Source organism: Nelumbo nucifera, chromosome 5 (genome assembly GCF_055504915.1).
Source record: "Nelumbo nucifera cultivar China Antique chromosome 5, China Antique-T2T, whole genome shotgun sequence".
Classification (NCBI taxonomy): Eukaryota; Viridiplantae; Streptophyta; class Magnoliopsida; order Proteales; family Nelumbonaceae; genus Nelumbo; species Nelumbo nucifera.
The window spans coordinates 72,755,233-72,768,021 of NC_142653.1; the positions used below are offsets into that span (position 1 = coordinate 72,755,233).

At 37.8% G+C, this 12,789-nt stretch overlaps 1 protein-coding gene across 6 annotated transcripts in view; it reads left to right on the forward strand.

Moving 5' to 3' along the window:
* PFI (tubulin folding cofactor E / Pfifferling (PFI)) overlaps nt 1–12,789 on the forward strand; it is a 94,487-nt gene that overhangs the window by 18,747 nt on the left and 62,951 nt on the right. For all 6 annotated transcript variants that reach the window (XM_010247835.3, XM_088886986.1, XM_010247834.3 and 3 more), the window contains 2 exons: nt 4,974–5,120; nt 5,209–5,283. In XM_010247835.3, the coding sequence (XP_010246137.1) occupies nt 4,974–5,120; nt 5,209–5,283 (222 nt within the window). The remainder of the gene's footprint in view (nt 1–4,973; nt 5,121–5,208; nt 5,284–12,789) is intronic.

The window sequence follows — 12,789 nt, forward strand, 5'->3', positions numbered from 1 at the left end:
TGTTGTGAAAATATTAGGGAAATAACGGACACTTTAAACCATGATTCACTCTTTGTTGATTCAAGCCCCTATTAAACAGGTCTACCCATTGATTTTCGAAGCTCACATGCACAATATCAATTACTCCATTGAGAATCTTTTCCCTTACAAATGACAGTTAACCTCTAATGCTCGGTCCTCGATTCAGTCATAGGTGTTTGGGGTAAACCAGGCCCTCAAAGAATGGGGGCATTTGCTTGGCTGGTATCAATGGGCAGCATTGTCACTCAAGACAAGTTGAGAAAAAGAGGTTCACTTTCCAAACAGTTGTGTTTTATGTATCTTTGAGGAGGAGAATATTCTTCATCTGCTGGCCCGATGCAGTTTTTTGAAAGGAATTTGGAACTGGTCCAAGAGTTCATGGGAGGAGGAATCAATATTCTTCATTTGCTGGTCCAAGAGTTCATGGGAACACTAAAGCCAGAATCATATGGAGCTGCATTCCACTTGCTGTTTGCTGGGAGGTATGGAAGGAGAGAAACAAAAGAATATTTGAAGGGAAGGTGAAAAGCAATGAAGAATTAGGGGCGATCATCATCATCATCTGCTAAAAGATAATTGCTGGGTTCTAATCCTTCCAGAATTTGAAGGCCTGGGAAAAGAAGACTTTGGCTTGGAATTTTGGTGTACTTTGAATTTTGATCACTGTATTTTGGCTTAGTGGTTCTTTATTTTTTTCATTTGTTTCTTCGGGATCCAGTTTTGTATGTGGGTTGGAGACACCTTGTCAGATGTACTTTGTTTAGTTATCTTCAAAAGAAAAAAAAAAATACTAACTTGACTTACTCTAAAGATAAAAGATGGCCCAATGATGGAACAAGTGACTTAAGTGCTTGAAGAGATGAATGACCGAGCTTACAATGCCACTGGATAGGTGTGAATCGGATGCTACCACTGAACTCATTGATTCCCTAAATAGCTTTCTTTTGGACAGTTCCCATTACTAACTAAAGAATTGGATCCTTTGCAAGTCTGGTTGTTTCTCTTGTGCTTCCTGCTTTTGTGCCCTCCCTTCCAATCCAAATTCTCCTCTTTTTCCAGTCAAGGCTGTGTGGAGTGGGCCAGTCTAACCCAAGATTGGATCTTTTTGTTGGGAAGTGTTTCATGTGAGAATTAATGTGTTAGCATCTCCAAAGGAAAAGGCTAAATTGGTGTTTCTCTCCTCACTCATGTTCTTTGCAGCACAAGTGGTGAAACTACATTTCATGTGCTAATCTCCTTTCTACTTGTTGGTATTTGGAAAATTTTCTCACTTTTTGATGCAGATTGATTCCTCCAAAAGATGTCACTAGCTTGTTAACATCATCTTTTCTTCTAACTGCCTAAACAAAGGGTTAAGATTCTATAGGGATGTGCAAGGGTAGCAATGCTTTGGTCAGTTTCGGAAAAAATGAAATGTAAGAAAATTTAAGGAGGCGAGACATTCAAAATAAGCTATGAGCCTATGATTGAGATCATCATGGGGCAAGTGGTACATTTTGGTCACTATACATCTAATGACATCAGTGGTTGCTGGCAGTCTATTGCTAAAACCTCAAGCTGTAAGATCACAATAATTATTACCAAGCAGCCACTCTTAGTCTATTACATAATGTAACCAAGATGATTTTGGTGGCTGCAACTTAGGCAACTCTGAATTGTCAGGGATTGGAGGAGAGTTTAGGAGATGCAATGGAGATGTAATGGCATTTTTTTTCGTCCCTCTTGTAGGGGTGATCATGGACCGGGCTGAGCTGGGTCTGAGCTGGGCTTTGATCTGTGATAAGTCCTATAGCCTAGGCCTTGGCCTGGCCCGGCTTGGATTCTGGGCCTGAAACATAGATTCCAGGCCTACTATTATCGATATATATAATATTTTATATGTCATAATATATGTGTATAAAATTTATTTTATACTATAAAATATTATATACAATATGTATTATAGGTGTCTATTATAATATTTATATATAAAATATAACATAAAACAACATATGCACATATGCATAAATTATGTATAAAACACATAAATATAATGGCTCCTGTACGTTGATGTATAGTGTCTCACTATACACGTATATACTTGTACATCCATATAGGGGTGAGTATTTGGTTTATTCGGTTACCAAATAAACCAAAATTTAAAAAACCGAAATAAAAAATAAAAACTGAACCGAAACCAAATTACAAGAAAATCGAAATAACCGTAACTGAAATTTTCTGTTAGGTTTTTGGTTATTTCGGTTAAAACCGAATTTCATTAACATATATAAGATATTGTATATTATAACATATAATATATAATATATATTATGAAACTAAATTTCATTATAATATACTATATATAATATACATTAATATATAAATATATAGCATATTATATACTATATGTTATATATTATATATTATATATTACATATTATTTAATGAGTTTTGGTTAATTTGGTTAACCGAATTTTTAATTTTGAAAACCGAAACTGAAAACCGAAATTTCCAAAAACCGAATTAACTAAACCGAAATTTTCAAAAACTGAACAATTTGGGAAGAAAGAAACGCTAGAATTTTCCAAGATAAAGAGAGGTCCTTTACAGAAGTGAAGGAATGTATCTTAACCAGGACTATCCATTTTCTGAAATCCTTGGCTTCTTTCAGCTCTTTTTCATTTGATGACATCTGGAGGAATTGGGCCACAGTTGCACACACTTTTTTTAGAAAAACCAGAGCTATTACAGTTTGGGTAACTCCCCCAGAAGGTTTTTTTAAACTGAATTTTGATGGAAGCAGCCAGGGTAACCCAGAACCGTCTGGCATTGGAGGAGTATTGAGGAATGAAAATGGCAACATCATATTCTTATTCTCAGGCCCGATAGGGATAGGGGACTCTACAAGAACCGAGATATTGGCTGCAGTACAGGGAATTCAGATTGCTAATCAACTAGGAGTGGAGAACCTATTGATTAAAGGGGATTCTAAGGTGATTGTGGGCTGGCTATCAAATCCAGACTCAGTTGTTTGGAGTTATAGGGATCTCATAAAAAAAGTTAAATGTTTAACAAGGCACATTACATGTAGATATCAGTAGGTGGGTAGGAAGGCAAATGCCTTGCCTGATCATCTTGCTAAACAGGGGTCTACTAGGGACCATTTATTCAGGGCAGCATTGTAATTTTATTTCTGATATCTTGTAACGGTTAGGGGAGGCTGCATCTCGTGCCTCCCAAGGGATTCTTGTAAAATCTTATTCCTCTTGTTTAATGAAATCATTTTCAATTATCAAAAAAAAATCAAAAACTAAATTAACCGAACCGAAAAACCAAAACCGAAATTTTTGGTTTTAACCAAATAATGCTCACCCCTACATCCATATAGCTTTTGAAGAAATCAATCAGTAGAAAAGAAAAAAAATAATAATCTGATTTGATAACAGTGAGGAAGAAGAGAGAAATAGAGAGATCTTAGTGAGAAGAGAAGAATAGAAAGAGAAAAAGAGATGGGGAAATGCCAATAATGATCTGGCCTCCCCACTCATTATCTTATATGCTCATATAAAAGGTTGATTACAATGACTAAAATGCCCTTAATGGGGGGGCTACTGTTCATAGCATAAAACAGCTCCAAAAAAACATTATAAACTAATGGGCCTTGGGCCCAATAAGACTAACTAATGACCCAATAACACTAATGATTATAAACAAGAAAATCATAAGAAACTGCTGAATCTCAACACAATCTATACCTTACCCTTTGCTCAGAAAAAGAAAAGTGTGGGCCAGGCTGGGCCTGAAGTATTGGGCCCAGGACTGGTCCTGAAATTTGCAGGCCAGAGCACAAAACCCGGCCCAAGCCCGAAATTTCTGGGCTAGGCCAGGCCAGGTTTTCCATGCCGGGCTGAAAATGATAACCCCACCCTCTTGGCTATGGAAAACTACTAGCTGTTTTGCAAAGCTAAAGATTAGGCAGAAATCTCTAATTTAACAATATAGTGGTGGAGGGAGACTAGTAGTGGTGAGTTGGCTTAAGAAAAACACCTTGGAGACTTGGAAGTACAAATACTTGTTGAGGGAAGTTATGACAATAGCCATGGAACTAAACACTATGGGGCCGTTTGGGAAGTCTTTTGGGAAGATCTTCTGGTAGCTTTGATAGTCAAAAGACACATTGAGCTTTTGCATTAAGATCTGAGCAGCCTGAAGCCCGTTTGGTTAAGGCATGTCTTTCCACATGTCTTTCCACGCGAAGAAGAATAGAGAAAAACGCAAAAGCTCCATTTGGAGCTTCCCAAAAATTGCCCGATTTGGGCTTTTTTGCGTCTTTTTGGCGCATCGTCTTTTATTGGCTAGATCTGCCGCAAACCAAACGGGAAAAGACCGAACCGCGGTCTGCTGGGCTTGTAAATAGCCGACAGACTGCGCGAAAAGACACGCCAAACGGGGCCTACATTCTCATGGGCTTGAAAAGCTGCAAATAGTCTGGTAGATGCTTTGGCAGGACAAGGGGTAAATAGAAAGCAATTGTATTCGGGAATGACTTGTGAAGGGAACTCATTGTAACATGTAAGGGGATTTGATATGAAGTAGGTAAAGGAAGGAGTTAAGGCATGGAATGAGGAAGGAGACAGACAAGAAGAAGTGTTTGAAGTAGAAAATTAAACTGTTGGGGATCTAGCACTGGGATTCTTCCTCGAGGCTGTGGTTCTGGAAAAGGAGTTAAGGGTTTTCTGGAAGATCTTGGAGTGTGTATTCCCTCTTTATTTTATTTGCTTTATGATCTGATATAATTGGTTTGTGTTGCTCTGGGTGTTGTCTTAACACCTGCTGACGTTTGTATTCAACCTTTTATTTTACTGCAAGGTGTTGTCTTAACCTTGCATGTATTTTTAATTTAGTTCATTGCAAATTATTTTCACAAAAATAAACTATTTTCTTCGATTTGAAGTTTTGCTATTTTCTTGTAGGATGTCGGTTCCATCTGTGAAGAATTGCCAACACTAGAAGTTCTCAATTTAACTAACAATTCTATGATGCATGATATTAATGGGCTTCCAATGCTGAAAAGTATCCATATTTTGGTTCTGAACAATTGTGGTATAACATGGGCACAGGTACCAATTCATATTTCTTGTTTGAATTTTCTATTTGGCCTCTTAAATTTTTTCAGATGGATGAACACTATCTTTTTGATTATGACAGGTTGAGATACTTAAACAATCACTCCCTGCAATTGAGGAGCTTCATTTAATGGGAAATAAATTGAGGACATTAATGGTCTGCACCTTTCCATTACAACCAATTTTCTCCAAATAGTTCACATGCTTTGAAAACCAACTCTATTGAACATAATAACTGATTGCTGATATTGGATACTATATGGATACTTTTAGAGCATGATTTTTAAATTTCCTTCACACATGTACTGAAGAGAAGATGGCTAAAAGACTAAATGGGAAACAGAGAGAGGGTTTACTATGTCTTTTTTGTTAAATGTATAGTTATACTTCTTTTAGCAATTTGTTAAAGGTTTATTAACTAATTCCATGGTTTTAGAACTCCAAAAACATGAGCTTGTTATACTGCCAATCCAATCCTGAATAAAGGAGGGTTGTGTCAGGTTGGCAGCTAACATTTTTTTTAGATCTATAACAGAAATTCATTAGAAATATTTAAACAATTACAAGATAGGGAGAGGTAAAGTTTCTTAACTCTCTACAGACAAAAAAAGCTATTACAATTGAGCCCAAAACAACTGGTTCCTCCCCACCCCTTGTTTTGCTAAGACATAAGCTAAACCATTTGCTGCCCTTTTAACCCAACTGAATTGCACTTCCATATCTTGAGTCATCCACTTGAATCTCTTTTTTTCATTATTGAAAGTCCAAAAACCTTTGTGCTCCTTTTGCAACCACTCCAATACCAGCTTTGAATCACCTTCTAAAATCAGCTTTCTCACATTCACATCTTTTAACTTTTGCAATCCTTCCATGACAGCCATAACCTATTCCAATTGGGACTGAATATAGATCAATGTTCTTTCCTTCACTGTCCCTAAACACCCCTCCAATACCAGATGAGCTTGGTCCCAACTATTTGGAGTCTTGGGAGGGGTAGACTGTAGAGTTAAGAGAAGATTCACTGAATAACTGTGGATTTGATTGAGGTAGATGTGCGGAAGGTGGGGAGGCTGGAGGAACGAATGAGAGCGTTGGTAGTGAGCCTAGTCGGGAGGTTTGTTGGAGTGGAGTTGGAGGTGGAGGTCTGGTGGGGATTGAGTGGGGAAAAGAGAAAGTTTTGGGCGTAAGAAAATTAAATAGAGGATTATTTTTATTCATGTTCCATAGTAATGAAATAGCAAAACAGATTCTGGAACTGGAAGTGACTAAGGAGAGGGATCTTGACGTTCGACTTAATTGGTGGTTCCTGGTGGTGGGTGCACTGTCCCCCGTAGAAGAATGGCAGTGTGGATTAACATAGTTGGGATTCCACTATACACCTAGAGCATCCTCACCTTTAAAGCGAAAGGAGGTCAGGTGGGAGATTCCTGAAATTTGACGATAAGAACAGGTCTCGGGATATATTAGATATGGCATGATCATTGGTGGTGGAAGAGATTTTAGAAATCCAAAGTGTTGCTAATTTGCGGTTTGCAGGTGAGAGTTACGAACTAAGATTTTTGGAGGGGGAGGACAATACTTTTTTAAGTGTCGTTTGAAACAACCATAACTATGATTCAGTTGAGGAATCGGTGAGGGGAGAGGGAGTTAGAGAGTTTCAGGATCTAGTCACAGAAGAGGGGGAGATGAAGGGTTGGTTGAAGGAGGAAGAAGGTGAGAAGGTGGAGAGTCCAGGGAAAAAAAAGTAAACTCATGTTTTGAAAAGGAAGAGGGCAGGTGGCATAAGGTGGTGAGAAAAGGGAAGACAAAAGTCGGACTAAAAGGTAAAGGGGAGGGAGTTGAAGATTTTCAAGTGGATGATGATGTCAGGTATGTGAATTTGGTGAGTGGGGCCCATTTGAAAAAAGGGAGGTCAAAAGGTTTAAGGTCGAAGGGATTAGGAATCTTAAAAGGCAGGGGCATAATTGGAAAAAAGTCCTTAAAGGTGGAGAGAATGGGAAAGGCAAAGAGAAGGGTTGTAAGTCTGTAAAAGAGAAAAGAGGAAGAGCAACTGGAGAGGCCACCAGTGCTTGTAACCTTCAAGAAGGGACAATTAATCCACCTGTAATCCGAGAAGAATCAGGAGGCACCGGTTCGCTACGAAAAGAAACTTTGGAGGAAGAAGCGACCCCGACATAGAGGTGTAAATCGGGCTTGTCGGCACAACATGGCCCATGTGCGGCCCATGCCATGGGCCTGGGATGGGCGGGCTGCAAGCCATGTAGTGGGCTTGGCTCGTGTCAGGTTTAGCTACGGGCCAAGCCTTGGGCTTGGGCTTGTTTTTTTTGACATTTTAATTTTTTTATTTTTTTGCTAAAATACTTCACTTTCCTTAATTCAATAATTCCTTTGAGCTTTGGGAACAAATTGGAAAAATAAAAAATCTAACAAAGAAATAAAAAAAAACACTTCATTACTTAACAAAATACAAAATGGACAACAAATTGGAAAAAATAGGAATTTTATTTCTTGAATTTGAACAATGCAATGGTCAAAGGACAATGGACGAATGAAATATAGAAAATGGAATAAAATATAAGAAAATATAATACAATTATAAATTGAAAATAAAAAATTACATTGTTGAAAAAATAAGAACTAATATATATAAAATTGAAAAAATTACAATAATTTTAATAATTGAAATAATGAAATATTGAGTATACAAAAGAATAAAAAATATTGACTTCATCATTTTTCTTCAAGTTCCACCTCCACCTCCACCTGCATCTTCATCTAATCATCTCCTTGATTGTCATCATGTGCTTCAGGTGAAACATCAGGTGTAATGTCATGCCTTCCTTTGTCTTGTAATCTCAATTAAAGTAGAAACACTTGCTTGTAAATAAAAATTTAGTTCAGTAAATGAATTTGCTGATGAATTGGTAGTAGATTTCTGCATCTTATGTAGTAGAGACCAAATTTTGTCTCTACTACTGGAAATGGAACTAGCTATTTCATAAGTGGAACTTGCACCTGCCCAAGATTTCTTAATGCCTACCCACTTGAGATTCATATCAACTATACATTTCAAATAATAAATTATTAACTTCTTCTATTTTATTTCCAACTTCAATATTCTTATTTTCACAATATGATTCAAATAAAATTTCTAAACCATCTTTCCTAATCCTAGGATCTAATATTACAGCTAAGCAATAAAGGGGAGAAATTTTCTCCCAATATTTTTTAAATTTATTTTCCATTATTTCAATAATACTTTGAAATTGTGGATTTTTCCTATATTTTGCAAAACATTCATTAATTATAAATAATTGATTAACTAAAAGACAACTAGTTGAGTAATAAACACCTGAAAATTCATTAGTTGCACCATAATTTTTTTTTGATCAATAACAGATTCATTCAATTCATTGAAATATCAAACTATTTACAGCAAGGAAGACAAAAACTCTTATCTTCTGAGTACAACTTAAACCCTCCAAAGAGAGAAACAAGGAAACAAAAGAAACAATTAAGTTACAGCTTAGCCCAAAACATTGCTTCCCTTTCTATCCCTTGTTTAGCTAATCCATCCGCCAAAGAGTTAGCTGATCTCTTAACCCAACGCATCCTAATTTCCATCTCTTGCACCAGCCACCTGAATTTCCTCTTTTCATTTCTGTAATTCCATAAACCGTAGTTGTCTTTAATCAGCCACCCTATCACCACCTCCTAGTCCCCTTCAATTATGAGTTTCCTGACATTCAACTCCTCTGAACTCCTTCCATAACTGCCAAGATCTCAGCTCTAAGGGAATCCCTCACACCAATTGGGCCTGAGAACAGGGTAGAAATGACCCCGTTCTCATCCCTAAAAACACCTCCAATCCCTGATTGTCCCGAGTTCCCCCTACAACTCCCATTAAAATTTAACTTTAAGAAGCCAGCAGGTGGGGGAGTCCAAGACACCCTTATTACTGGTTTGATCTGAGTGCAGTTTGCAATCTCACCCCACTTTCTCAGCATGTCTTCCACTGTGTAGTCTGTAAATAGCTCTAGTGATTTCAGCCACTATACCGCCCTTATGTGGATCACAGCCTTCACATCTTCAGCCTCTCTCTTATTTTCTGAGAAGATCCTAGTATTTCTTTCTTCCCATAATGTCCAGCATACTGCAAATAAAGACTGGCGCCGCCCGTACTGTTACATTGCAAAACCTTCTTTCTTCTCTCCTCTCTTCTCTTCTCTTCTTCTCTTTTCTTCTCTTCTCTTCCTCTTATTTCTGGCCGGCCAACACTGTCAAGAGTTCCCAAGCCCCAAACCCCCATAGTTTTTACTTCTGGTCACCACCTTCCAGCTAACCTTGTGGTCCCTCTTCTCCTCTCTCGGCTCCCAAAGGAAACCTCTCATCAACCTCTCCAACCTACTAGAAACCTTTCCTGGAATCTTAAACGCTGAAAGAAAATAAATGGGTAAGTTTGCTAACGTGGCCTTAATCAGTGTAATCCTACCACCCAGAGAGAGATAATTCTTCTTCCAAGATACAAGTCTTTTTTCAAATCTTTCCACCACCGGGTTCCAAAAGCTCTCCCTCTTAGGATTATCTCCTAGGGGCAGTCCTAGATAGTTCAGAGGCCACCCTGATACTTCACACCCTAGTACTTCTGCACTCTCCCTTAACTCTCCCTCCTCCAGATTCACCCCCACTATACAACTCTTCCCAAAGTTCACCTTCAAATTTGACACCTGCTCAAATAGCTGAATCACCAATTTCAGATTCCTTATGAAGCTCACATTACCTCCTTCACAAAACAGGATTGTATCATCATCAAACTGTAAGTGAGTGAGTGGGATGTTCTCCCTTCCAACCCTCCAACCTCTAATGAGACCCCTAGAGTCTGCCCTATGGATCAACTTCCCCAAAACATCAGCAACCAGTAAAAACAAAAATGGAGATAAGGGGTTTCCTTGCCTTATACCCCTAGTGGTTGGGAAGAAATCCACCACTGTCCCATTCACCAGCACTGAATAATGATAATTCCGAACACAACCCATGATCCATTTACACCATCTGGCCCCAAACCCCATTTTGATCATAACCTTCCTTAAGAACTCCCAATCCACCATATCACAAGCTTTATCCCAATCCAACTTACACACCACCCCCTTCTTTTTATCCTTCTTGAAATTCTCCACACTCTCATTGGCAATGAGGATTTGATATGTGATTTGTCTTCCACTTACAAAGGCACCTTGATTTTGTTCAATTATGTCTGGCAATACCCTCTTCAACCTCAAGGATAACACCTTTGCAATGATCTTGTACAAACTGTTTACCAGACTGATTGGTCTGAAATCCCTTGGATGCAATGCCTCGTTCTTTTTGGGAATCAGAGCTATAAAATTGGAATTCACCCCCGGATTAACAATTCCTCTCCTATGAAATTCCTCAAAAACCAAGAGAAGATCATCTTTCAAAATATTCCAACAGTCCTGATAAAAAGCCATTGTGAACCCGTCCGACCCTGGAGCTTTTGTTATGTCCATAGAAAACACAACCTCCTTAATCTCCTCTAAGTCAAACTTCCTTTCCAAACCCCTCCTATTATCTCCCCCTACATTTGCCTAGTCCAAACCTTCAACCCACACCCTTCCATTTATAGGTCTTCTTAGAATGGATTTAAAATGTTCCATACATTTCCCGACTATCTCCTCTTGTTGAGTTAACTCAATTCCATCCACCACCAGTTTGGAAATGAAATTTCTCTTTTTACTTCCATCTGCCCAAGAATGAAAGTACCTAGTGTTCCTGTCTCCCTCTTGCAACCATTTGCACCTAGATTTTTGCCTCCAACTTATCTCCTCCTTATGAAGGCAATCCTCCGTCTCCTCAAGCCCCTTCTCAATTCATTGTCTTCCTCTCCAAACTCTCCCCTTTCTTCTTTAGAGTCAAGGCTTTCAAGTTGGTCCATCAAATCATTCTTTCTTTCTTCTATCCTCCCAAAGTCCAAAATATTCCACTCAATCTTTGTTTTTAGGAATTGTAGTTTCTTATGAAATCTCATCCCCTCCCATTCCACCAAGGGGTTACACTCATTCCACCACTCCCTTACTCTACTGCTAAACCCGGGTTGGAGTAACCACTTGTTTTCAAATCTGAAGGGTGCGGGTCCTCCACTCCTTCTCTCTTTTGCATAACACTATGGGCCAATGGTCTGAGGTCACCCTAGGTAGAGCTCTAGATGTCAAGTTCCCCCAGTGTTCTTCCCAATCTACAAAAACAGGAACCTATCCAACTTAGAGCATATGGGTCTATCTTGGAGATTTGACCAAGTAAATGTCTTCTGGGCTAACGGAATCTCCTTAAGCTCAAAGGCATCCACAAACCTATTAAACTTCCTCATACTCGTTGTCACCCTCTGATTGGTCTTATTAGTTTCCTCTGGGTATCTGGTCACATTGGAGTCTCCACCCACACACCATGACCCCTCCCACAACCCTCTTATATCAGCCAATTCCTCCCAGAAATCCTTTCTCTCTTTGTAGTCATATGGCCCATAGACATTTGTAAGCACCCACACAAATCCATCCTCCTGCTGTTTGAACTTCATGGAAACTGAGTATCTTCTCGTCAGTTCTTCCAAACCTTCAACAACATCTCTCTTCCACATTGCCACTATCCCCCCTGACGCACCCCAAGATGGGGCAACCACCCAACTAATCCCCCTAGCTTTCCATACACTCCGTGCCTAGCTATTATTAAACTCCATTATCTTGGATTCCTGCAATAGTACTATGTCTGGGTCAAACCTCTAAAAAATTTGTAAAAAATCTTTTATACAAATTGCCATTTCCCAATCTTCCTTAAGTATAGGATCGTGTGGCATTTTTGCATTATAAAAATCACTAAGAATTTTTTTGTATGCAATACAACTTTCTAACATAGAATAGGTAGAATTCCATCTATATTGAACATCTAATACAAAATGTTTATATTTTAAACCATAATTTTGACATAAATATTTAAATTCTTGTTTTCTTGCTCCAGAACTTTTAATATATATTACACTTTAGAAATATGATGAGAAATAATATTTAAAGCATCTTGAATACATGAATTTAAAATGTGAGGTGCACATCTAATATGAAATAATTTACCATCTAAAAATGGTTTTAATTGATATTTTAAAATATTAATTGCTGAATCATTATTACTAGCATTATCAAAACTAATAGAAAAAAGTTTATTTTCAATTTCATAAATATGTAAAGTATTTAAAATACTTGCAACTATAATTGGGCCAGTATGTGGCCATTCAAGCCTAGTAAATCTTAAAATTCTTTTACGTAAAAAGCCATTTTTCATCAATAAAATGACTGATAGGACAAATATAACTTATGTTAAATCTAGATGTCCAAATATCAGAAGTAATTGCAATTTTAGAATTAAGATTTGATAACATAGAAATTAAAATTTGTTTGTATGAATAAAAAGTTTTTAAAGCATCTATTCAAATAGTATTTCTAGAAACTTTTTTTTTTTTTTTAAATTGTGGATTTATAGATCTACGTAAAAATTTTTCAAGTTGCAGAGGGACAAACTGCAATCTCCACAATTAGTTACAATTCTTCCCAGTACAATGAAGATCTATTTGCACCTTGTTTTGCTAGGGTATCCGCTA